The sequence below is a fragment of the Polistes dominula genome, unplaced genomic scaffold (assembly GCF_049000335.1).
Source record: "Polistes dominula isolate Pdom_NZ unplaced genomic scaffold, Pdom_raw_medaka contig_82, whole genome shotgun sequence".
Classification (NCBI taxonomy): domain Eukaryota; kingdom Metazoa; phylum Arthropoda; class Insecta; order Hymenoptera; family Vespidae; genus Polistes; species Polistes dominula.
The window spans coordinates 7,689,143-7,716,116 of NW_028301046.1; the positions used below are offsets into that span (position 1 = coordinate 7,689,143).

At 30.6% G+C, this 26,974-nt stretch overlaps 3 protein-coding genes across 3 annotated transcripts in view; 1 reads left to right on the forward strand and 2 right to left on the reverse strand.

The window, feature by feature from the left end:
• The window catches only part of LOC149031683 (uncharacterized), a 49,048-nt gene that overhangs the window by 2,349 nt on the left and 19,725 nt on the right, over positions 1–26,974 (forward strand). The gene's annotated exons all lie outside the window — the stretch shown is intronic.
• On the reverse strand, positions 478–19,873 carry LOC149031684 (odorant receptor 4-like). Its single transcript, XM_089175296.1, has 6 exons — positions 19,801–19,873; positions 18,908–19,193; positions 1,617–1,716; positions 1,442–1,552; positions 610–765; positions 478–528 (listed from the first exon to the last, which is right to left on the reverse strand). The coding sequence occupies exons 1-6, from the start codon at positions 19,856–19,858 to the stop codon at positions 478–480; spliced, it is 762 nt and encodes a 253-aa protein (XP_089031422.1). The 5' UTR covers positions 19,859–19,873.
• On the reverse strand, positions 23,249–23,857 carry LOC149031685 (uncharacterized). The gene has a single exon (XM_089175253.1). It carries the CDS (start codon positions 23,855–23,857, stop codon positions 23,249–23,251), a length of 609 nt encoding a protein of 202 aa, XP_089031379.1.

Genomic DNA, 26,974 nt, shown 5'->3' on the forward strand with positions numbered 1-26,974 from the left:
ATGTCTCTTAACTTGAATAGACCTTTAAGCATAAAATTTTAATTAATAATTCTTTAAGGAATGTGGTAGGATTTTAATTATTGACACTCCACTGCTTATTTCTACTTCTATGTTCATATCCATGTCATCTACAATAGTTCATACATATTACATTTAAAGCGATACATTACAATAAACTTATAACAATAAACTTATATGTACTAATTTTATAATAAAATGAAAAACCATACAAGAGAAAATTAAAAAAATTAACTTTTTTTAACCAAAAATTCGTGTACTTTCTTAAATGGAGCTTAATAAATTTAATTAAGGATATATATTGTCATGATAATCTAAAACTACAGGAATACTTTTATAAATGGTTAAAACTATAGTCATATACTTATAAAGATTTTGGTTAAAAAGGTATTTATGGATAAAGAATATTTTTTTAATATAAAAGATAATGATCATAGAAGCGAAATTAAAAAGAACTTTTTATAGAAAATTTCGTAATACTGACAGATATCCCATTGAAGTTTTAAGAATCTGTAAAACAGAATACAAAGACCATATTATATTGCTTATTTCTATGCATGATAAGTCTTTTAAAACATAACAAATACTTACGTCGGTAAAGGTAGCCAATGATAAGATAAAGAATTTTCCAGAAGTCAATTGTTGTGGCTTCTTCATTCGTAGCATGCACATGTAAATCATTTTTTGATTTATCGGTGAAATGTTATACCACTCGTAACAATAAAATGCGTTGCTTAGACTCATACTCTATATTATTTAAAAAGTTTTTATAGCGTCTATTTAAATGATAGAATTAATAAAGAGTGTCCTATTATATTTGATTATTATCAATTTTATTAAATACTAGAATCATCAATAAATAGTTCGTCTTTCTTAATAAGAATAAGATTAAAGTTAAAAAGATTTTAACCTACGAGAAAATTTAGTTTACAAATGTAAATAAAATGAAAAAATCTTTTCATGTAATTTTATTTCTTAAAAAATTTTAAGTTACTTAATATAATTATCTACTAAATATTTTAAAAATTATCTGTAAATTATTTTCAGTAAAAAATATAAAAGTTAATTTAAGAATAAAATTATAACTTTCAATTTCGTAAATAAATGTAAGTTTACATAGCTCTTTTCTAAGTTTTTGATACATAGACCACTTTTTCAAAAATGTCGTCTCAATTGTTCTCTGGAATAATCACTACATTGTTTGTCGAAAGGATTAGCTGTCTATATACTAATTGTGATTGTCTCTGCCTGATTTTATCTATTATATGAGAATTAGTCCTTACAATTTAGTTAAGCCGTAAACGTAAAATAAAAAATATAAAAAAATTGTTATTATTACAAAATTTATAAAGTTAAGAGAAAAGTGCTGTTTAAAATCAAAGCAAATAAGACACTCTTAATATTGATTAATTATTTTTATTACTTCCTGAATAAGGCACTCGCCGATGTAACAATAAATAAACAATGTACTTAAAACGCAAAAAGCATATACAAAGAATATAATTAGTGTCAATCCTTCTTTGTTTACCGAGCCCTTAAAATAAGAATATGAGTATTACATATTTTTCGTAAATTTATTTATCTCATCCAATACATACTATAAGTGTATTATAACCAGATATGCAAAGCTGAAAAGTACATCCCGTCAATTGTTGTAATATTATTACATTGAAACTGTTTTCCAAACATTCTGCTTGCCTAAAATATGTTTAATTTATAATTTTACTATTTCTATAGAAGGTCACATAGTCAAATAAAGATAAAATAAAAAAAATATAAGAAATACCAATAAAATTTATTACAAATTAAAATTTTTTTTCTATTTGTTTTTCCTACAGAGTATGCAGAAACTGTATCTTTAAAAATTTATCAATTAAAATAAAATTTTTTAAAAATATAATATGATATATCAATTATTTGTTACAATGTATACATTTGATAACAATGTTTTTCTAAATTTTGAATTTAAGTTTAATATGTGGATTACAGTTTATTTGGAAAAAATAAAGATACAAATCTATTTCTTTTTTAAATTTTGTTTAACACTAAATCTACCATACCGATAAAATTTTTTAAAAATATGCACACAATAAACTTTGTATTATTTTTTTGGTCATATTTTCTTCGGGGAAATATATTTAACCTCTTTTTCTTTTCTGTGACAAGCCAGCATAACAAGCCTCAATAAAATAAAAATATTTATGACACGATTTTAAACCTAGAGCATAGATACATACTAAAAACTATCTAAATGTAGCATGAAAACTCAAAAGTAGATTAAGGGTTTATTCTGGTTTATCATTTTGAAAAAATTAATTTTTTTTTTTTTGCATTTTTCGAAAGTAGACATATGTAGAATTATCATACAAAAATTTTAGAACGATCCGAACAGTCTAAGTATACTATTTTGCGACCCAAACACATAGAGATATTACAGATAGAGGAGACAAACCATCTGCGGTTGTGTAAGTGGAAATGTCTCTGCATGAATATAGCTGCGAAAAACAAGGTTGATGTTGACCTGACAAAAACAGAATTACTTGAAAGATGTTTAGGTGGCCACACTCATAATAATAATGAGTGCTTCAACAAATGTGTTTGGGTTATGGTGCCTAAACACCTATTTAATGACAAAAAACATTGTTGAAATAGCTTTTAAATTGGCAGCTTGTATATTGAACGAAGGTTTTGATCCCATACTGAAAACAATGCACGTTTTGGAGATAAAACTTGGCCCTATCGCAGTCAATTACGCTAGTAACCGCGGCAACACGCGCGTGCGCTCAGCCAATTGTTTGAGCGGAGAAACTTTGATAGAGGCCAGGACACAACGAAAAAAGGCTAGAGTGGAAGAAAATGAGTATTTTGAAGAAGCAGAAGGCATACTGTATGGTGCAGGCATCGCAGAATAAGGTAAAGTCAGACTTTTTTAAAATTTCGTAAAAAAAACTTTAAACGCGTTTTTCTCGAAAGAACGTTTTTTCGGTTGGCGGGCATGATATCTCCGAAACTACTCAATCGATCCTTCTGAAATTTTAACCACATACTCTACACATGAATGGCTATCTCGCATGCTACAACCAAGTCAAAATATTAATTTTTACTATTTTTTTTTATACAAAAAACTGCGAAAAAAATCAACGATGTTTTTATTTTTCGAAAAATGGCCGTCATTTTGTTTTGTTTTCATAAAAATTAATAGTTTTAGCATACCCGATAGCCATTGTCATACTGAATTTAAAACCGTTTAATTTTTTTGGTTTAGATCACCCGTTCTCAAATTTCGATGCCCGCCAACAGCATACCTACTTTTGACGGGTTCACGTTTGTCAGCCATTTTGAATGTCAAAATATGTTAAAAACAATAACAAAAAAATTTTTTCTCGTACTTCTAAAGTGTATTTATCATACCCAACAACTTTCATATCTATATGTATCCTACAAAGCCTAAAAAAAAATCGTGAAAATAGCCTTTTTTTCGGCGTAAGAACCAGAATGAACCCTTGTTACATGACAACGCCCGGCCTCATGTTGCAAAACCAGTGAAAACCTACCTGGAAACGCTTTGATGGGAAGTTCTACCCCACCCGCTATACTCACCTGACATATCCCCTTCTGATTTTCACTTATTTCGTTCGGTGGCACATGGCTTAGCTGACCAGCGTTTTCATTCTTACGAAGAAGCTAAAAAATGGGTCGATTCTTGGATAGCCTCAAAAGACACGTCGTTTTTTCAACGCGGAATTCATATACTGCCAAAAAGATGGGAGAAAGTGGTTTCTAGTGATGGGTAAGACTTTCAAAAAAACGTTTTTGTTCCTTATATTTTAAATAAATTTTTTATTTTGTAAAAAAACAGCGAGAACTTATTCATGGTCCTAATATTATAATAAATAAATACTACAATTATCGTACTCTTGATACTCTGCATTCGTCTCATTTTCTCGAAACTTTGTTTTTTGAAGGTTTCACTTCTAACACGTGTGATCTGTATGCATGATATTGAATGTCAAAATCAAGTAATGCAGGCTTCAATTTCCAATTCATTTGCCTTTCCCGATGACCATAAATAAGTTTTAAGTTGCAACAATATCCATTTGAAGCTTGTTTTCTTTACTGTGAAGTAAACTTAATAAATTTTCTTCTCCTTTCTTTTTCTGTAAAGTATTTTACATTAATTTTATAGGGAATATATTTACAAAAAAAAGGATCCATTTGTATTATAAGGCTTGAGAATTTTGTTTTTACTAACGTAGTAAAAATGTATCTGTTAAGGCACGCAAAAAATTAATTTTTGTTATTTATTGTAAATTATTTAATTTATAATTATTAATTCTATTATTTGCGTAATAATGTTGATTTCTTAATAAAATTAATAACGTTAATAAAAACAAAATATCAATCAGCATCGTATGTAATAATTACAAATACATAATTAATTTTTATTTGTATCGATATAATACAAGTATTCTGTACGTAGAAATACCAGAATAAATATCTTGAATATCCCTTTGACTGCTAAAAGCGTATATATACGCTTTCGCAAGTCCGTCAATATATACGAAAGGCGCATTTATCCACTCTCACAAATCCATTAATATATACGAAAAACATGCGAAAATCGTGCCTCCATATTAATGAATTTGTTCGAGAGCTTGCCGCAGTCAAAGGGATATAGACCTAGATCTAGAAACCGATTTTGGAAAATTTTTTACAGAGTGAATTTTTTACCTGAAAAAGTTTGGAATGGTGTCGGCAAAAGTGTAGCCCGATAGTCAGACAGCTTTCATTAAAATTAAAGGGGGGGGCCAGACCCCCAAAATTGTTAATTTTGATAATAAAATAAATGACTAGAAATATGGCTGAAAATTTACGTAGGTATCCAGAAACATGAGAGAAAGCACAGGGAAAAATGTCAGACGTGTAAGTTGACCAGCCTTGCATGAACAACTCATTCTAATTATTCGACCTGCCAGAGATCCCAATAGTACATACGTATAAGATACTTTCAATTCGGAACAAACGATGAAATATATAAAAATAAATAGGCAGCAAACGAAGGATCAGATTTTTGGAAGAGCACTTAAATACTGCGTGAGCAATTCAGGTACCTACAATATACGACAGTGCGTTAGCAGCGCGGCGCGCTGGCTCAGGTAAAATGGACGCTCGGTATACCTTAAACTCAGGTAAACGTCTAAACGAAATTTGTACATCTCTACTTTTCTCATACAAAATTTCTTATTCAAATTTTTATTTTAATATATTTATATTTTCTTACACTTTAAAAGTATAAGAAAATAATTAATATGATTAATAATTCTTGCAAAATTTTGTCAAAGTTCAAATTAAAAGTTAAGTAAATGTATGAATTCTTCTCAATTGACTTATGACATTTTAATAATACGTTCTTTGTACCTTTATAAACATTCAGGTAAATCGTCAAAAGTGGTATGAATTATGTACGGGGTGAAAACTGGAGACGCCCCTTAGCCGGTGCGCCGCACTGCGTTTCGCGCTCTCATAATTTGCATCCCAATTTCTCACGAATGCATCCACGTTTTCATCTGACATTTTGCACATAATTTCATCTATATATAAACAAGACATATGCAAGTTGTCAGATATTTCCTCCATATATAAATTTTCAAAAATTTTTCACAACTTTTCCAGGTTCTGACACCCCTTTGTCGTCAACTTACACGTCTGACATTTTTCCCTGTGCTTTCTCTCATGTTTCTGGATATCTACGTAAATTTTCAGCCATATTTCTAGTCATTCATTTTATTACCAAAATTAACAATTTTGGGGGTCTCGCCCCCCTTTAATTTTAATGAAAGCTGTCTGACTATCGGGCTACACTTTTGCCGACACCATTCCCAACTTTTTCAGGTAAAAAGTTCACTCTGTAAAAAATTTTCCAAAATCGGTTGCTAGATCTAGGTCTAGTAAGTCTCTGTCGGTGTTTTTGGTTGCTTCGGATGTGGTTGAAGCTAAGATTTTAGCAGGAGTTTACTTTCTTTATTTATACAGTAAAGCACTGGCACAAATACACAACACGAGCGAACCGGCAATGACTAGTTTAGATTTCTGTTTTATAAAACACACTTTTAAACTAAATAACTCTCGTTCACTTCCTCAGTGGAAGCGTGTCAGAGGCCCATAACCTATTATGGTAGGGCTGACAAACAATAACGCAGAGTTATGATAGAAAAATATGATGTAATATTTATTATAAGAAACAGTGAAAAGAAATGTACTGCACATCTAACCCAGAGCTAGATCGGATAGAGACAGACCGTAGGCGTACAAGCGCCTTGTACAAAGAGACTCTACGGCCCGTAGGAGAAGTAGGGATAAGGAGTAGGGGGAAGTTAGAGTGAGAAGACATAACGTCTAATATATACGCTATTCTTAACAATATAAAACAAGCTGATATATTTTTCAGTTGTTTTAGTGTTTGTACCATATTTTTAATAGATTCTTTTTCAATAGAAAGGAAATATGAAGGAAATATGAGATTTTCAAAAAGTCGTTATTCGTTGTATTCACTAATAAACGTTGGTATCACGACAGATATAAAGTCCGATCAATGAGTTAGACTTACGTTGTCACGATTGTAATAACAATAAAACGCAAAGGGTTAGAGTATTGTTAGTTTATTTTCTTTATTCAAAATTAACATTAATAAATTAAAAAGCAGAGGTAATTAGAATAATTGTATTGTATGGTAATATTTTCTTGTGTAGTTAAAAACTGCTTCTATTACTTTTAATTTTTCTGCTCGCCAACACTTCTACAATGCAAGATGGAACCCTTTTCATATAATCGAATGAATGACTTAAGGGTTTATTCTGGTTCTTACGCCGAAAAAAAGGCTATTTTCACGATTTTTTTTTAGGCTTTGTAGGATACATATAGATATGAAAGTTGTTGGGTATGATAAATACACTTTAGAAGTACGAGAAAAAATTTTTTTGTTATTGTTTTTAACATATTTTGACATTCAAAATGGCTGACAAACGTGAACCCGTCAAAAGTAGGTATGCTGTTGGCGGGCATCGAAATTTGAGAACGGGTGATCTAAACCAAAAAAATTAAACGGTTTTAAATTCAGTATGACAATGGCTATCGGGTATGCTAAAACTATTAATTTTTATGAAAACAAAACAAAATGACGGCCATTTTTCGAAAAATAAAAACATCGTTGATTTTTTTCGCAGTTTTTTGTATAAAAAAAAATAGTAAAAATTAATATTTTGACTTGGTTGTAGCATGCGAGATAGCCATTCATGTGTAGAGTATGTGGTTAAAATTTCAGAAGGATCGATTGAGTAGTTTCGGAGATATCATGCCCGCCAACCGAAAAAACGTTCTTTCGAGAAAAACGCGTTTAAAGTTTTTTTTACGAAATTTTAAAAAAGTCTGACTTTACCTTATTCTGCGATGCCTGCACCATACAGTATGCCTTCTGCTTCTTCAAAATACTCATTTTCTTCCACTCTAGCCTTTTTTCGTTGTGTCCTGGCCTCTATCAAAGTTTCTCCGCTCAAACAATTGGCTGAGCGCACGCGCGTGTTGCCGCGGTTACTAGCGTAATTGACTGCGATAGGGCCAAGTTTTATCTCCAAAACGTGCATTGTTTTCAGTATGGGATCAAAACCTTCGTTCAATATACAAGCTGCCAATTTAAAAGCTATTTCAACAATGTTTTTTGTCATTAAATAGGTGTTTAGGCACCATAACCCAAACACATTTGTTGAAGCACTCATTATTATTATGAGTGTGGCCACCTAAACATCTTTCAAGTAATTCTGTTTTTGTCAGGTCAACATCAACCTTGTTTTTCGCAGCTATATTCATGCAGAGACATTTCCACTTACACAACCGCAGATGGTTTGTCTCCTCTATCTGTAATATCTCTATGTGTTTGGGTCGCAAAATAGTATACTTAGACTGTTCGGATCGTTCTAAAATTTTTGTATGATAATTCTACATATGTCTACTTTCGAAAAATGCAAAAAAAAAAAAAAAATTAATTTTTTCAAAATGATAAACCAGAATAAACCTTTAAAAGGATTTTTCAAAATTCAAATTATTTTTGGAGATATAGCTGTTTTAGTGATGCGGTATCCTTTATCCTACCCTTATTACGCGAAACTTTGAACGCGTTTTTCTCGAAAATATTTTTTTCGAGGTGGTTGACATGATATCTCAAGTACTACTCGACCAATTCCTTTGAAATTTGGTGAGAATCTGCTTTATACATCTCTCTATCGGGTGACTCTTGGATTTTGAAAAATTTTAATTTTTATTATTTTATAAAAATTTGAGAAAATAAAAAAAAGGTGTCAAAAAAATTTTTTTTTTCATATCAACGCCATTTTGTGAATTTTTTTTGGCTAAGGGTCACTAGATAGCGACATCTTTACTGATTAGGAATTTTCCAAATTTTTGTGTTTCAAATAACTACAAGGGTTGGAATCATGTCAAGCAGAGTACATCGTTTTTTTTGTAGCCCCCACTTCACCGGCCTGTATTTCTATGAATTTTTTATTTTTTATTTTTAAGATGTTTTTTTATAGTCTTAAAATGTTAATAAATATTATATAAAAAAATGGATGGTAAAAATGTTTTTCATTTTTTTTTATCTTTGAAAAATGCCTAAAATTTAGGCTTCTAGACCAGAATATCTCCTTAATAGCCCACCAACTTTCTTCTATTTTCTCACGAAGACATTATTACAACTCCATAATTTTACAAAGCAAAGGTAAAGGAACGCATTTAACTAAAATAAAACCTTTTCTCAAGATTTTCATCATGCATATAACAATGGGAACCTCCGCCTATGCTCAGCTATGTGGAACTTAGCCATAAGACAGAAACCACATTCTACAGATAGAATTCTAAGAACAGTATTCTTTCCAAGATCTTAGAGAATAATCCTATCGCTGATGCTACTGAACAAATAGAATAGATTATAAACAATAGTGCCCGGACCACCAATCTCATCCCTAAGCCTTACAACCGAATGCTGCCAAGGCAGGTCAAAATGCCGATAGTCACGTAGGCTCAATGAAAATCCCGCCGTAGAATATAATAGATGCAACGATAATTTTCTAGAAATTATAATTTTAAAAAACGAGTAAGAAAACTAATTTTTTACGAGTAAGTCAAGGAAATATTGATAATATAAAAGATGAAATTCACAAAAAATATATGTACGAACGAATGTAATGAATTAAGGAATTTTAGGTATAATCGAAAATGTAATTGCAGAATGAACTGATAAGAACGGATGTAAAATTGTATTGGAATATTAATGAATCAAGGAATATCGAAAATGTAATTTGAGTTGATATGAAAATTGTATTAGGATATTGATAAATCCCCCCTTTAATCAAAAAATTGAGACACGATAATCTAAGGAATAAGAATATAGGATTTATATGTATTAGACGTATGTATATGCATAAGAAAGTTCTAGAAACGATGATGCATAGGAAGTTCGAGATAGCTTCAGTTAACACTTTGCCGTCCGCACATTTCTCGAGTCGCCGTAGCGCTGCCGCCGGCGAGATACACGCAAGCACTGCTCTCCAACGGTGGTATTTATGCAATCGTTCGTAACATAGTTACATAAATAATTATAATTACAATTTTTTGTGATGTCAAAGAGAAAAATGGAAAAGTTTTCTTCTAAAAAATTATGTAGTAGTAAAGAAGCCTGTTACAATGCCTACGAAAATTCTGATAGTAGCGATGAAGAACAGCCGAGATTTTTTAGAAAGAAAAATATAAATAGAATAACGTCTGATTCTGATTCGGATACTGATAAATGCTTGAGGGATATTCATTATGAAGATAATATTTGTGATATTTTAAAAGAATTAGTTATCGAAGAAGAAAGAAATATTGATGACGAAGAATGCACAATTCAATTTAGTGAATGGAACGAATTTAATTTACGGCAAAAATCATTTACAAGATTGTAAGAAAAAAATACATAAATATGTGTGGCGAACGCCTCCATGCCAAACTTATTAAGCATTCATGGAAGGGAATTGGTCGGTGGGCACTGCCCACATAATATAAAAGCTTTCTAAAAATTTTCTAAAACATTTCTTGGAAAGCTTTAAGTCTTTAAAAGAGATTTCTAAAAAATATTTCGACAAGGTGGAAAAGTCCGCGTTTAGAAACTTGCAAAGGATTTCTAAAAAGGTTTTTGATAGATGTTTTAAAATCTTACCACCATATTTTGCGAAAGGTTTCTAGAAAACATTTTTGAAATTTTTTCAAAAAAGACAATTGAAAGCTTCCCCCCCAGCCAGGGCTCACTGACCAATCCATCTCACGAATGAAAAATAAGTTTGTGGTGCAAAGAATAAGGACGAGATATGTTATAAATAATAAGGGTCTCAAAGTGTGGTAGGCTACTGAGTTAAAAAAAAAAAACATGTGTGCAGATCACACGTGTAAGAAGTGAAACCTTAAAAAATTAAGTTTCGAGAGAATGAGACGAATAGACAGTTTTAAGAGTAAGATAATTGTAGGATTTATTTATTAGAATATTATTACTATATATAATAAATGTCACCGGTATGGTCTTTGGGTGGAATAGCTGATAAAAGTGCACTTTTCACAATTCAAGCAATAAAAACGGAATGCTGAATGCGATAGTTATAAATAATCACCAAAATGGTAGAATGTTTATCTAAGGAAATATAATTCGTCAGAAATTAGGTAAAAATAAATAATCCTTTTTTTGAAACTAAGGTATAAAATTTTTTTTGTTAGTATGGTATTCTATTTTCCCGTTTTCATCTACATTCTTGCGCTATATAACAAACATTGTAGAATAGATAAAATAAAGACGTTATGAAAAAACATATGGAAAATACTGCTGGACTGAACAAAGATTCTGGTAAAATTCAATGAAAGATCTCATAAAGATATTCTCTAGAAATATTTTTTCAACTCTGTAGCCTACCACACTTCGAGACCGTTATTATTTATAACATATTTCGTCCTTATTCTTTGGACCACAACTTATCTTTCTAAATACTCTCGTCTAAATAAAGACCTAAACAACGAAAAATCTTAAAAAATGCATTGAATCGCATCGCTCTCTCAGCTTATCGAACTGTGTACACTACGAGTCTCAAATTTCAGCTCCGTGGTAAGATCCACCGATTCACGCTGGGCGTTCAACATCTTAAAAATGTTTTTATTTTATTGAAAAATTAGTATAAGTTTCTTAAATACGCAAATATTACAATTAATAATATAATTTTCATATATGCATGGGTCAGTACATGTCTTTGGATATTTTTTATAAAAACATAAAAATCGGACATATTTTGTCTTTATGAATCAAATATATTTTATACAGAAGCAAAATAAACATGTGACAGTAATTTACTTGCTTTTGAATGGAATTTGTCAGCTGCTCCTCATTTATTCAACAGTATTCTCTAATTCTTTTTCTCTGATGTATCTGGTAATCTTTTTTTTTTTTTTAATATTTCAGACAATACAATTATTATATATTCTATGTATTTCATAATTATTGATTATAATATTTGCGAAATAAAGAATTTAATACTAATTTTTCAATAAAATAGAAACATTTTTAAATAGAAAAGATATGACACGTTGTAAAAAAAAACTATCGGCATGAATTTTATCGCATCGATAATAAAGATAATAAATGTAGATCGAATTTCGACAGACCTTCCCTGTTTTTTATATTTCTTTTCTCATGAAAAGAAACCGAACTTGGGGTGTAGGAAGCTGACAAAAACTAATATTTTCAAAATTCTATCTATCAAGATGGAATGCTGAATGCGATAGCCATAGATAGAGACGAAAATTGTAGAATATTTGTCGATAGAAATATACGTCGTCCTCTAATCCAAGTAAATATAATATATTTTTTTTTGAAACTCTGGTAGATGAATTTTTTTTCTTTTAAATTTTTCACACTTTCTGTGAATGTGAGATATCTTTATTATGGGTTAACACACACAAGTATTTCTTTTTGTGTTGCAACTAATACCTGAAGATGCTGTAAAAGAAAGGAACAATTGTGGTAGTATCTTTTTCGTTTCATCTGGTTTTGAATTACAACGATATTAAAATCTATTTATCATTTCCGTTGTTTTATTTTATAATATTAAAAATTAAAAAAAAAAATTTTTTTTCTATATTTTTTTTCTATATTTGTAAAATAAGTTATATTATTTTATTCTTATTGGAAATATAAAGTAAATAAGGTTCATGTGTATTTGTAACATGTCTAGTCTCCTGTATTTAAAAACTTTTCTATTTTATTGAAAAATTAGTATAAATTTCCTAAATACGCAAACATTATAATTAAAAAACATGTTTTTGGATATTTATAAGAAAAATATTCTAAGATGTTGTTTGATTTTTTTTCTCTCATATATCTGATAATCATTTCATTTTTTTTGTAAAATATTGCAGACAATATAATTATTATATTCTATATATTTCATAATTGTTAATTATAATATTTGCGAAATAAATAATAATTTAATATTTATTTTTCAATAAAATAGAAACATTTTTAAATAGAAAAGAAATGACACATTTGGTAAAATAAAAACAGACCACGCACCTTCTTTCTTTATTTCGACCGTCGGTTCGTTTGGAATTTATACTTTTGTCGCATACCTACGTGCTTATCTCTGTTTATTCCTTCTACCCTTCTATCGCTCCTGCCTACAAACATTTCGAGTATCGAAAGAATACGTGTCCACGCTTTGTAGTATGCAGTCGCACACAAACGCACACATATACAACCAGAAGCGATAACTACGAAGCATAGCATAAAGAGGAGAACGAGAATAGGAAAAACTGTATAGCCATATTCCGTCTTCTTCTCTTGCAGGCTAAATCCTATATGTTTGTCTCTTTTTCTCTCATTATTTAGTATTAATATAAAAAATAAATCCTACAATTATCTTACTCTTAAAACTGTCCATTCTTCTCATTCTTTCGAAACTTATAGTCCAGTCAAAATAGCCCTGAAATCGGGTTTTTGAGCTATACGGCTGAAAAAATATGGAAATTATCAGAAAAATGCGTACAATACTGTGGGCAAAGTAAAAAAGTTCTTAACCACCGGGAAAGGGGTGAAAAAAATTAAAAACTACCCCAAAATACGATTTTTGGATTATATGTTGAAAATATCAAAAAAAGTTTCAAATAAAAGTTGTAGAGCATAAAATTTTAGGCCTATCTATATCAGACCATTTTTCCCCTAAAACGCACCCTTTCACCCTTACGACGGTTCAAAGTACTCAAAAAATGAAAATTCAATAAAAAATATAAAAATTGGACTTTTAAAAATTTTTTTTTTTAATTATCTTTAAAAAACTACAAAGAACAATCGTAGGGAAACAAAAAATTTTTTTTTGCATCCCTTCTATTAAAAATCAAGGGGTGAAAACGGTTTTTGCTCGATATTTCGCTTAAAACGGGTTATTTAAAAAAATTTTCTTTTTCATATGAATTTTTAATTTATTTTTTAAATTTTGGTGTTGAATTTATATTTATAAATATTTACCTGTAGGAAATATCCCAATTTAAAGACAGGTAATTACTCCCTTAGTCCTACGCCTTTGTAGAAAGAAACAGAAAATGAAGCTATCCTGCTCTTACTCATTGTGACGTAGTTCGCCATGGCACGCATGCGCAAACTCCTAACTTCCATGCGTGCAAGAGAGATAGACAACCTATTGTTAGCTTCGTCTAAATGTAAACAGTATAATGCGATGAAACCCTTTTTCTTAAATATATTCTCTTTTTCTTCTATATTCTCTATAGCTCGAGAGTCTCGCGCGCATCTGTGACAGCATGATAGATTTTTGAAAATATCTCAAAAAGTAAGCGAGATAAAGCGATTTTGTATTAATTATGTTTTGTAGACAATTTTATTTGCTACAAAAAAGGTTTAGTACTAAAATATATTATCTTCCTCACTTTTCGAGATATATTAAAAAAATTAAAAAACTATTCCCACCTTTTCTTACATTTTTGAAAATATCTCAAAAAGTAAGCGAGATAAAGCGATTTTGTATTAATAATGTTTTGTAGACAATTTTATTTGCTAAAAAAAAGGTTCAGTACTAAAATATTTTATCTTCCTCACTTCTCGAGATATATTAAAAAAATATGATTACTCTCTTACCTGATACTTTTTATTAAGTTTCACCACTGACAAGGACAGCGCAAGGTCTTGCCCTCTCGGATTTTGTTCAAATTTTGCAGGATGATAGATTTTGCTTACCTTTTTACGAATATATAGTGTTATAGGAGCCACTACTCAATAATTTTTGAGATATTTGCCATTAAAAATGCTTATGAGGCTATCTAGTGTTTAAATTTATTTCTGAAGTAAGCAATGGTATGTAATAGGTTTAGGATATTGACAACGATTCGGCGATTCGTTCCAATAGTGGCTGAGTCTTTTTAGGGTTCGAATCTTGAGAGGTAAAATTTTTTTTTTGCGCGAGACTCGAGCTATAGAGAATATAGAAGAAAAAAGAGAATATATTTAAGAAAAAGTATTTTAACGCGTTATACTGTTTACATTTGGACGAAACTAACATAGGTTGACTATCACTCTTGCACGCATGTAAACTAAGAGTTTGCGCATGCGTGCCATGGCGACCTACGTCACAATTTAATAGAAGGGATGAAAAAAAAAAAATTTTTTGTTTCCCTACGATTGTTCTTTGTAGTTTTTTAAAGATAATTAAAAAAAAAAAATTTTTAAAAGTCCAATTTTTATATTTTTTATTGAATTTTCATTTTTTGAGTACTTTGAACCGTCGTAAGGGTGAAAGGGTGCGTTTTAGGGGAAAAATGGTCTGATATAGATAGGCCTAAAATTTTATGCTCTACAACTTTTATTTGAAACTTTTTTTGATATTTTCAACATATAATCCAAAAATCGTATTTTGGGGTAGTTTTTAATTTTTTTCACCCCTTTCCCGGTGGTTGAGAACTTTTTTACTTTGCCCACAGTATTGTACGCATTTTTCTGATAATTTTCATATTTTTTCAGCCGTATAGCTCAAAAACCCGATTTCAGGGCTATTTTGACTGGACTACTTAGATTTTTGAAAGGTTTCATCACTTCTAACACGTGTGATCTGCACACATGATTTTTTTTCGTAGCGTTGTAAGACTGTGGAACATATTTAAGAAACAGACCCTCCTCTATCTTGGCTGAGCCCCCTGTGTGGGATTCGTGAAAAAAATTGGATCGCTGGACTCGACTGGGGACCGGGGCGGGATTCGAACCACTGAGATCTTTTCGGGCGCGACTGCTCTTTAACCAATTGAGCTATCCGGGGATATTGAATAATATTTCTTACGAATGCTTCATAAGTTTGGCATGGAGGCGCTCGTCCCACAGAAGGTTTTTGGAAGATTTTTTGAAACCTTATCGTCATGTTTTGTTAAGGCCGGCGATACAAGTAAAATAAAAAAAAATCGAATTTTTTTTTTCATAAATAGTTAGTTTAATATTTCAAAAATATTTCCGTAAATTTTTAGAATGAAATTCGCACTATTTATCTATTAAAAATTCATTTAAGTGCTCCGCCTCATCTCGGCGCTAGACGCGAACGCTAAATTTTGAACGCGTTTTTCTCAAAACGACTTTTTTCAAACTGACGTGCAAGATAACTCAAAAAGTTATTGATAAGAATATATATAAGAATTTTAAGAATGCTACGTAAATTTTCCAAAATTGCCATTTTTTACCCAAAAACCGTCGGAAGAAAGGGTCAAAAATCAGACTAAAAGATACATATTTTATAAAAAAGCTCCAACCCTTTTTTTTATTCTAAATTGCTGTAACTGAAGCTAAAAATTACGCTGATTGATGCCTTTCGCTGCGAGGGCCTTAGGAGATTGGTTACTACTGCGGCCATTTTGAAAAAAAAAATTAAAAATAAAATCGGATTATTATATTTTAATATGTAATGAATAAACATGCTGAGTTTCAAAATGATTCATTTATTCTTTCCATTTTAAATAAACCTCTGAAAAACGGTCAAAATTTAGGCGTTTACATGTATCGCCGGCCTTAAAGGTTTCTATAAATATGCTTGAAATGTTTTTGACAAATTTTTCATAATATTTTTACAAACTTTTTTGAAATATTGTGTGAAATCTTTACAAAATTATTCTGCAAGGTTTTATAGAAATATTTTTTCATTAAGGTTTCACGAAAAATAATATTTTTTTGAAATATTTCGGAAATGTTTCCAAAACATATCGCAAAAGATTTCAAGAAAGTTTTCAAAAATGTTTTGAGAAATATTATTGAAAAGATTACAACAAGATTTACAAAAAATTTTAAAGAAATGAATAAAAATTACTTTCAAAAACCTTTCTGCAACATTTAATGAAATATTTTTAATAATATTTTTACAAACTTTTTAAGAATATTTTATAAAATCTTTTTGCAAGATTTCTACTAGGTTTCATAAAAAATATTTTTAAACATTTTAACTACTCGTTCAGTAAAATATTTTTAAAATGTTCTTGAAATATTTTTGTAAGATCTATTATGAATCCTTTTCACAATATTTTAGAATGATGCCTGCAGGGTTTCTGAAAGATTTTTTGGGAATATTTTATGAAAATTTTTGTTGAAAGATTTTAAAACTTATCGTGTTATGTGGGTGGATAGCTCAATTGGTTAAAAGAGCATTCGCCCAGAAAGCGAAAGATCCGTGGTTCGAGTCCCCGGTCCAGTCAGTCCAGCGGTCCAATTTTTTCCCGAAGCTTACAAATATAAGAAAATTTAGAGAAATATTAGCTCTAAAATTATTAGTGTTCTGCAACAATGTATCTCTCTACACAAATATGGAAATCAAGCATCACCACTGGAGAAAACAAAGTCACGCGTACGTGACAGCGGCCGACAACGGTTGGCAAAAGAAAGTCACGTTTACGTGCAGTTTTCCCAGAAACTTTTGCTTGACTGATCGACACAGTGCCGTAAAATTATCGGGTTTTCTGAAAAATTATCGTACGCACAAAAAAAATTTTAAATTTAAGTTTTTGACTAAATTAACATAATTCAAATTTTTTTTATGCAAAAATATTTTCATTCCGAAATATCGATGTTTTTGATGTATCGATAAAAATAAGAATGACTTGTGAAGCTTTTTTTTTCTTTTTTAATCGTCTATTTTGCAAAAACTTTATTCGATTAGTAACATCGATATATCGTAAATGTTGACTATGGCATTATATATGCATGTTACTAATGTTACTATAAGATTGTGTAGGGCAATAGGGCACTCGTGGGCAGTGTTCCCATCTGTCACATAATTATCGTAAACGTCACATAATTTGAAGCATTGTACGATCGTACATCCAACTTTGATTGTGTGACTAAAAGTTATGATAAAATGAGTCTTGTATGGTAATTGTACGATAATTCTCGATATGTTTGATTTTCATTGTAATCCATGCGGGTTAACTTAATCATGCAAAAAAATTTTTTGAAAACTAGTAATTTCATTTAATATTGATAGATTTGAAAGTCGTATGACATGACATCTACAGTAACATCACATAATCTAATGTCAGTACTGTACTGTGAGTAATATTCGACCCGTTCCTATTCATTAAAAAACAATTTTCTTGTAAATATTTTTCAAGAGTAAATTTATGTCCGAATTTTAAATGAAAATATTTTTGCATAAAAAAAATTTGAAATATGTTAATTTAGTCAAAAACTTAAATTTAAAATTTTTTTTTTGTGCGTACGATAATTTTTCAGAAAACCCGATAATTTTACGGCTCTGTATCGATTAGACAAGCAAAAGTTTCTAGGAACACTGCTCGTGGGGCACTGCATGCTTCGAGCGGGTAATAAATGAAAGTTAACCCGCACGGATTACAATGAAAATCAAACATATCGAAAATTATCGTACAATTACCGTACAAGACTCATATTATTGTAGATTTTTGTCACATAATCAAAGTTGGATGTACGATCGTACAATGCTTCAAATTATGTGACGGATGGGATCACTGTATACTTGACAGCTGCCGGCAAAGTGTTAAGAAGTGGAAGTACCAATTACCCCTTCCACGGAGGATCCTTTTGAGGAGAAACCTGAAGGACATCGTTTTTGCGTCTTTCGGTTTTTATCAGTCTTTTCGTTTTGAGTCGTCTTTCAGTTTTTTGTATTTCGTTTGTCATTTTTATCTTTTGTTTTTCAATTTTTGGTCTTTAGTCTTGCACTTTAGTCTTGTCTTAGAAACTTTACGTGTTCGACTTCTGTCCGACTTGTAAGATTAAAGTGTTTAGTGTAATAGTTCAACCTGTTACTGCTTTCTGAATCATGAACGAATCAACGTGCATTATTGAAGATCGAGATTATAAGAAATAATAGCAACCCAAGCATCCTAGAGCATTTTCGAGAACAATCAGCGCCTGTACTACAACTTGTAAGTGATTAATTTTATTTCTATTAAATACTTTTGTGAACCAGAGCTCCGGATAACAATAATTTTTTAATTATTAAACTAAACTAAACTAAATTTCCTCAATCTTCCCCCTATCATCCATATATTTTGCCATCTTTAACCTCTACTTAATCTTGGGACAGAAGAACCTGCCTGGTCCTGGCTAAATTCAGTGAACGGGCTTAGCAATACTCCTTACATATATTCATCGGTTAGGGCGTAACAATATCATTTCACTGATATATCCATTTCTTTCCCTCATAGTATTACATAACATTAATTAGAAATAATAGTTCCTTTTTATAGACTTGTATCTTGTACAAAAAAATATAACTTTATTATTAAAGTTTAAATTTAACCTTACCTTATCAATTTATAGTGTCGAAATACAATCTTTCTCATATTAATACGAAAACCACTACAATTATTAAGAATTTCTTTGACCCTACAACCGAGAATTCCAAATTGTGCTGTTATATGAAAAGCAAGATTAATGAACAAACAATCAAATCCAACGTATCCAAATGTAATAATTGGTACAATTAACAGTTGATAGATACAAATACAGAAATAAATCTTTATATCATCTATATTTATAATAGGTCGTGTTTTGTACGGTAGTGTGTAACTCGATGATGAGTTTTTTAATACTGTAACAAATAAAAAAAATATATATTCAGTATCTGGTAAAAAGATTGTCATTAGGGGAACGTAGGGGCACGGAAAAAACGATTACTGATTACATTTAATACAGATAAGAAGAAATTAAACGAGACTACTTAATTAATTTTTACTTAGTTAATTTTCTACTATTTTTTCTTTATTACATTATATTCATTAACACTACATAAAGTAAGAGCGGAGTAACGGACGATAGTTTCGGTGATTTTAATGTTGATTTTTCTAAGTATGGTCTTTCTAGCTACTCATTATAAGTTTACATTGCGAATATGTTAAAAGTAGTAACGTTTGATTTCTCTTTACTATAACATTAATATTTTATTAAAGAGATCATAATATTCATTTATGAAATTATTATTATAATTATTATTAAGATGCCAAAACAAGATATTAATTTTCAACAAAAAATGGTAATCAACTTAAAAGTAATAAGTCATCTGGAAATCAAATATAATATAATATTAAGCTTTCCTGTTTACCCCATTGATCTTCCTGGGAGCAACCTTGTAATCTAGTAAGTTAATATTTTCTCTGTAATTACAATATTATTTCTCAAAAAATAAGTCAATCGATTACCGATTTCTAAGTTAGGAATCATCGCGTTAATGTAATATAATCCAACAGAAATAGTCATTGAGGTAACTGCTGTTATGAAATAATATTTTGCCAGCTTGGTATATTTTAGAAAAATAAATCTCTTTTCCCAGGTATTGTATTTATCAACGACAAAATTGGATTGTATTTCTACAAGCAGCCGTCCTAATTCTATTCTATTAATTCTGCAAATCGTAATTTTTGTTAGTGTCATTAAAAGTAAAATATTTTCGGTGAAATTTCCGATAATATCATCAAGATTATTTTGTCGGTATGTCAAATCAGCAAATGTCAACGAACAATGAGTAAAAAAGATATATAAAAAAAAAGAAAAAGAGAGAATTAGAAATCTCAAGTGGCCAGACTCCAACGTATTTCAGCAATTGTTTGTTCCATAATAACGATTTCATTGCCTCAGTGACGTCGATTTTCTGTAATAAAATAAAAAAATTGTTTTTATTATTATCCATAGTTAATAATGAAAATCTATGTTAAAAGTATATTTAATGTTGCTATTAAAATCCTTAAAAATGCTATAGAATATAGTATTACTTTAGGATTTGTAAAAAAATAAGCTACGTAATCGAAAAATTCACTGGATAAGAGCTCGAGCCTGATTCTTCTGAATTTCGAGCAATTTCTCTATACGCTATCTAAGGCCCTCGAACGATTTTTTTTGGATGGAAATGCTTGATTTTACATTAGTATTTGAATATACAGAATGCTATAAATCGACGTATGGAAAGATGTGTTGTGCTTTTATACAAGCAGATTAGTTTCTATCGACTCTACTCATAGAAAAGTAACAAGTAGTATATAGTTATGGGACGAGCGCCTCTATGCCAAACTTATTAAGCATTCGTGGAGAAGATTTGGTCGGTGGGCCCTGGATAGCTCAATGGATAAAAGAACAGACGCCCGGAAAGCGAAAGATCCAGTCAAATCCGTCCATCGGTCCAGATTTTTTTTCACGAATCTTACATAGTTATAATATAAAAATTTGTTTTTTAGAATCTTTGATATTATATGTTATCTTTCTCCAACCACATTTGATCTTATTTTTTAATCCTTACATAAATGAAATTCTATCAATTATTTACGTTATTGTTAAGACATAATAGAAAAGGCTTGTGATAATTTAAAATAATTTTATTAGGTTAAACTATAAGTTGTTAAGTCCTATAAATATATTTTTTTTTTCTATGCCCAATATTTTGCCCTTTAAAAGTTAGAAATGTAGGGAAATAAATAATTCACAAAATTTTTAATATCTCTGTTATTCAAAGATTATTTTATTTAATTTTCTAAATGTTATATATTATTCGAATTTTGCTGTGAAATACAGTAGATTACTAATTTGAAAATGTAAGCTCTGAAGCAAATCGCTCTCTTTATTCTCATTGTTTTAAGAGTTCATAGGATAATATGGTTTCATGATTTTAATATTATTTGTATATATGTTTCCATGAAATGTCGAAATTTGAAAATGTCAAGATTCACATAGTCGCTTCTAAACATATACCTAATACGTTGGGAAAACACCGAATATTTAGCTTTATTAGTATACAGTAATATTTACACTAAGCGGATATGTGAGTCATGACATTTTTTAATTTCAGTAATACACATGTATTGTATAATGTACATGTATATGTAATAACTATAAAAGTTTTGTATAAAGTAACGTTTTTAGTTGTATAGCCCTAATGACATCTGCCCAATACAGTAAAAGACATATAAGTACTAAAGGATGTAGATTAAATGTTTTCAAAAGTGTGTCAGAGTGAGAGTGATTAATAACCCGAATAAAAAAAAAGATTTGTGTTTCGGCCAGAAAATGAAGAAGAGAAGTCTTCTAAAAGATAGAAACGAATAAAGATAAAATTTTTAGACTTTAAGTAATTTTATCGTATTATTCCAAACATTCCATTTTAGAATATTCATTTGAACAAATCCGAATGGTAAATTGTAATTCTTATTATATCTTATTTAGCAAATATGTTATGGCCTAGATTTCTCAATTAAGAGTACTCTGGCAATTAGTTGATAGGGATGAGGAAAGAAGAGTTACAACAAAATTAATTAAACACGTGGTTGAGCCAAACAAAGATGCAATGCTTTATTGGCTCGTTAGGGAAAAGCCTTGCGGCATAAAAACCCTGGATGAATATTAGGTTATAACAATGAGGATTCACCACGTGGCGTTGCCCACGTGGGAAAATATCGTTAACGTGAAATAAATATAATGGAAAGATCTCACCTCTCGTCCGCTTCGCTTATGTTTCCTCTCACCTCTTGTATCGACTTAAACTCCCTCGACTATTTAACTCCTTCGACTAAACTTCTTTTTCTCAACTTCGACTTAAGAGAAAAGAGTATACATTTGAATTTGCCTAGCAGGGGGTGTATGGTAGGGAGGTGAGAGGTGGGGGACGCGAGATGTGGAGGTGGCTATCGTTAGCGCTTCGATAGTCGCTTATAGTTGTTCGATATTCGTAATGAGTATCGATCTAAAATTGTAATCGATAGAATCGGTGGCGCACATTTCGAATACAGCTAGTTGCCGTTAATTTTTTTAGTTTAGCTAAGGGCTTCTGTAAAAGAAGCAGTAAGATAGCATAAATTGGTTACAACTTAATTGAGAGTTTGTTTCTTAGTACAACGAGTCAATAATTCTTTATAATACTTCTTTTATTAGTAATTAAACGTATATTCGGTATTTATTGAGATATTTATTTATTAATTTATACTTATTAATTTTTTGTAGTAAATTTTCTAAGATTAAATTAAATTCATAATTTTTATCAGCGTTAGGAATCAAAGTTATAATTTACAACAGATAAACCGATTTTTGTATGCTAATATAATTTTTATTCGACATTTTTTACCTATGACACAGAAAGACGCCCATTCAGTAATTTAAACCTTTATTAATAAAAACAGACAAATAATTCATAATTTTTATACAATTATTCTGTTTTACACTTCGTTTGATTTTTAAGATATTGCCTAATAAAGTAAACGTTTTATAAGATCAAATTCTGATAAAAAATTTACAGCCTTATAATAATCAGTTGTCTTATATTATTCTACAAAATGTAATAAAAGAAATAAAAATTTATATTTTAGCATTATATTTGTCTTTATAATCATAATCTGAGTTTTTTACTCTTAAAAATAAATTATATATTATATTTTTTAATAAATAATTTTTTTTTCAAGAATAAAAAATTTCTTCTTTATGACTTTAAAATATTCCACTTTTCGATTAATATCACGTGACAAATATCTAAATGTACAATTTTTAAGACTATTACTCAAATAGCTTCCAAACTACACTTACTGAAGTTGCTATGTAGAAGAAAAGCTTCTTCTTCTTCATCTTTTTATTAGGATTTCGTCCTGTTATATTTTAGCTGTATAGTCATCTTCAAGGCGTTTGTTGTTCCTGCGACACCGATGTCCATCTTTCATACCACCGTTTTGGAGGTCTTTCCGGTGGTCTTGTAGTTCCTATCTTTCCTATTTTTGCCACTTTCGGCAGCCTACTATCCTCCATTCTGGCTACATGGTCTCGCCACTCTCTTCTCCTCCTTTTTATCCACCTTACCACGTCTTGAGTCTCACATTCTTTTCGTATTTCTTTATTCCTTCTTCTGTCTCTTAGTGAGTTCCCTGTTATGGCTCGTAGCGTCTTCATTTCTGTAGTTCTCAGAATACGTTTAGCTATCGCGGACTCTGCCCTTGTCTCTGTCGTGTAGGTCATTATCGGTCTGATGCATGTCTTGTATATTCGTGTCTTGCTTTTGATGCTCATATGTTTGTTTCTCCATATGATATCCCTAAGGTATCCAAAGATTATGGAAGCTTTGATTGTTTGGTCTCTTACCTCCTCTTCTAGGTTTCTATTGCTCGTAATGATCGCTCCTAGGTATTTAAATCGCACTTGGTTGACACTTTGGTTGTATATTGCTAACTTGCATCGTTTGGGCTCCTTGGAGATGGTGAGTGATTCGGTCTTCTGTACCGAAATAGTCATATTAAGCTTACCTGCCGTTTTTTTCGAATTTGTATAACATCCTTTGAAGATCATCTTCATCTTCCAATATGATGACTGCGTCGTCGGCGTAACATATTTTCTTTTCCTAGCTTAACTCCCTCTCCAGCTGTTTTCACCTTCTTGATTATTTCGTCCATGATCAGGTTAAAAAGAATCGGACTTAGACTGTCTCCTTGTCTGATTCCGCTTGTTATTGGGATCTTTTTCATGTTGTCTGTTCTTATTATTGTTCTGTTTTGGGTGTTGAGTTCTTTTATTGTATGTATTATATTTTCGTTCACTCCTCTGGTTCTCAAGAGCTGTAGTACGTCCCCAAGCTAGCTTCACTTTGTCAAACGCTTGCTGGAGGTCAACGAAGCACATAAATATTGGTTTGTTAAATTCTATGGCTTTTTCAGCTATTTGTCGTAGTATGAATATTGCGTCCACCGTGGATCTGTTCTGCCGGAAGCCTTGCTGTTTTTCGCCCATTCCAGTCTGTTCTATTTCCTTCGCCAGGATTTACGTCATCAACTTCTGTACTGCACTTAGGAGAGTTACTTAGCTAATTCCGCGGTAGTTCTTCATGTCTGTCTTTGACTCTTTTTTGAATATAGGTATTGTTATACTCTCTCTCCATTGCACTGGTATTTTTTTTTCATTTAATATTTTGTTAAAAAGGATACTTAATTCCTCTGTTAGTGCATTTCCTCCATATTTGATTAGTTCGTTTGTAATCTCGTCTGTTCCTGGAGTTTTGCGGATTTTTAGTTTGTCTGCAGTTCTTTGGACTTCTTCAGTGCTGATGGTGTAGTCATGTGATGTTTCTTTTTTCTTTTCTTCGCGTGTATTATTAGTTTCCTTCGTCCCATCTCTGTACAGCTCTATGAAATGTTTTTCCCATTCATTTGTTGTGATTTTGGCGATCTGTACGTATTCGTTTACATGTTTTCTTCGGTTTCTTAGCATGTTCCATACTTTCTTTTGTGCTCCGTATAAATTTAGTCTTAGTCGTAATAAATTTTTCATGTAATTAATTAAGTTTATATTCGCTTTATTCCGATCGAATCGAAAAAAAATCTTATATCTTCTGAAAAAGATTCTCCATAGAATGGAGAAAATAACCCGTAAGAATTGATTAGAAAAAAAGATCAGAATACCAAAAGCAATTCTTAAATATATATATGTAGGAGAGTTTTAAGTGTAGCAGAGGTAGACAAAAACAAGTATTCAGTCCTTTCTGTAGATCTTATTTTATTGAAAAAGAAAACTCTATTCAGACCAAAAGAAAAGATCAGGTAGGCCATAAAACCATAAACGAACCTTAAGGATTGTTAGGATATTGGTGTAATAAAAACCATGTGTGCAGTGTCGGGACCTTTTGAAGAATTTCAGATACCTGTGTAAACATATGCGATACCATAAAAGGGTAACATTCCGATGTGCTAGAATTAAGTTTCAGTATGCATAGTTCCCACTACCGAAAACCATAGACTGTACCTGTCGGTGGACTATAGGGTGGATCCTTATGCTATTGGTCAGTAGGATTTGTAAGCTTCTTCCCTCTCAAAAGGGGTGTAGGTGATTTCTGATAAAAAAGACATGGAAAGAAATAAGAGGGGGATCAATAGTAGAAGAAAAGCAGTCTCAGTCGTAGAAGTAAAGCAGTCTCAGTCGTAGAAGTAGAGCAGTAGTCACAGTAGCATTCATAGCCGTAGTTAGTCATCAGTCGTAACAGTCGCAGTTGTATTTTAAGTCGTTATCAGTTGTAAGAATACAGTCGCTCATCTAAGTTGTAACCGTAAGATTGTGAAACTAATATTGTACTTTTTCTAATACGTATTTTAAATAAATCTTATTAGTAGGATTAAACTGGGTGTATGTTCACCACGCACCTCTCACTCTAAATAAAATTATCCCTACATATATGTTTTTAAATCTTTACGTTCAGTTTTAATAAAAATTTTGTATTCTTTATCCAATATTAATCCTAATTCATCTTAGGTTAGTAATCAAATCTGTACTGAGTATTTTAAAAAACAAATAATAACTTATTAAGAAAAAGAGAAATCGTTAAGTTTTAGCTTAAATAAATATTTTGTCTTATCTGTTTATATTTACTGAATATTATTCGTATATCACCTAATCAACATCTGATATACACATATCGATTGAAATAATAAGGGGTAAAAATTGTATTTTATCATTAATTTGTTTAACAAAATCCTTATTTATTGACAATATCAATTTTCTTACTTTTCGTCTCATCCAACAATATCTCCTACCCGGTCATTCGCAACCCAGAGAACACAAGACCTTAAAATGATGTCATACGTATGTCATACAGTGATCTTCAAAATTTTCTGTACACATGACGTAATGGTGACTTTATTTATGACCTCAATATTAGGTCATATGTTCTGACTTAAAAATAACATTAATGTGACTTAATAATCCCATCATTATATATATATATATATATCATCATCAAACTTCCATGTGTACTGATTTTTGTCTCTGAATATCTTTTGAATGCTCAATTTAATCGCCAAAACATAGGACACCATTTTTATAGAGCAGTTAATTTCCTATAAAAATTTGTATTGCGCATTTTATAATAGTCATTTATTGTCAAGTTATAAGATTCATAAACAAAAATACAATTTGTCTTAAAATAATCAAACTTAAATCTTCAATATCATTCAAATGGTGAGGTTTACGGAAAAAATATAAGATACCTTTTTTGTAGAGCATTAAATTTTCTACAAAATTCGTCCAGAACATTTTTCTGTACAATCAATAAATAATGAGGTATGAATTTTAATCTATTGGACTGAAAAAAAAATAAAAAACTGCGATGCGGAGGATTTTCCTATTAAAATTAAGAGCTCATATTTGGTGAGAATTTTTTTAAGGTGTCCAACAACCCATTTTTCCGAGGCACTTGAAAAAAAAAGTGATTTTTTTGACCCATTCTAATGTATATATATACCTTCCACACTCACACAGACTTACATAACTTACAAAACCAGACCACACACCTTCTTCCTTTATTTTGACCGTCGGCTCGTTTATACCTTATTCTTTTGTTGCATACCTACGTGCTTATCTCTGTTT

Excerpts from the sequence above, each read along its gene's own strand:
- LOC149031684 (XM_089175296.1), bottom strand. The coding sequence starts at position 19,858 with ATGACTATTTCTGTTGGATTATATTACATTAACGCGATGATTCCTAAC. Across the intron at positions 1,717-18,907 it reads CGACACTATAAATTGATAAG|GCAAGCAGAATGTTTGGAAA; the intron begins GTAAGGTTAAAT and ends AACATATTTTAG. Across the intron at positions 766-1,441 it reads GCGAGTGCCTTATTCAGGAA|AGTATGAGTCTAAGCAACGC; the intron begins GTAATAAAAATA and ends TAAATAATATAG.
- LOC149031685 (XM_089175253.1), bottom strand. The coding sequence starts at position 23,857 with ATGACTATTTCGGTACAGAAGACCGAATCACTCACCATCTCCAAGGAG.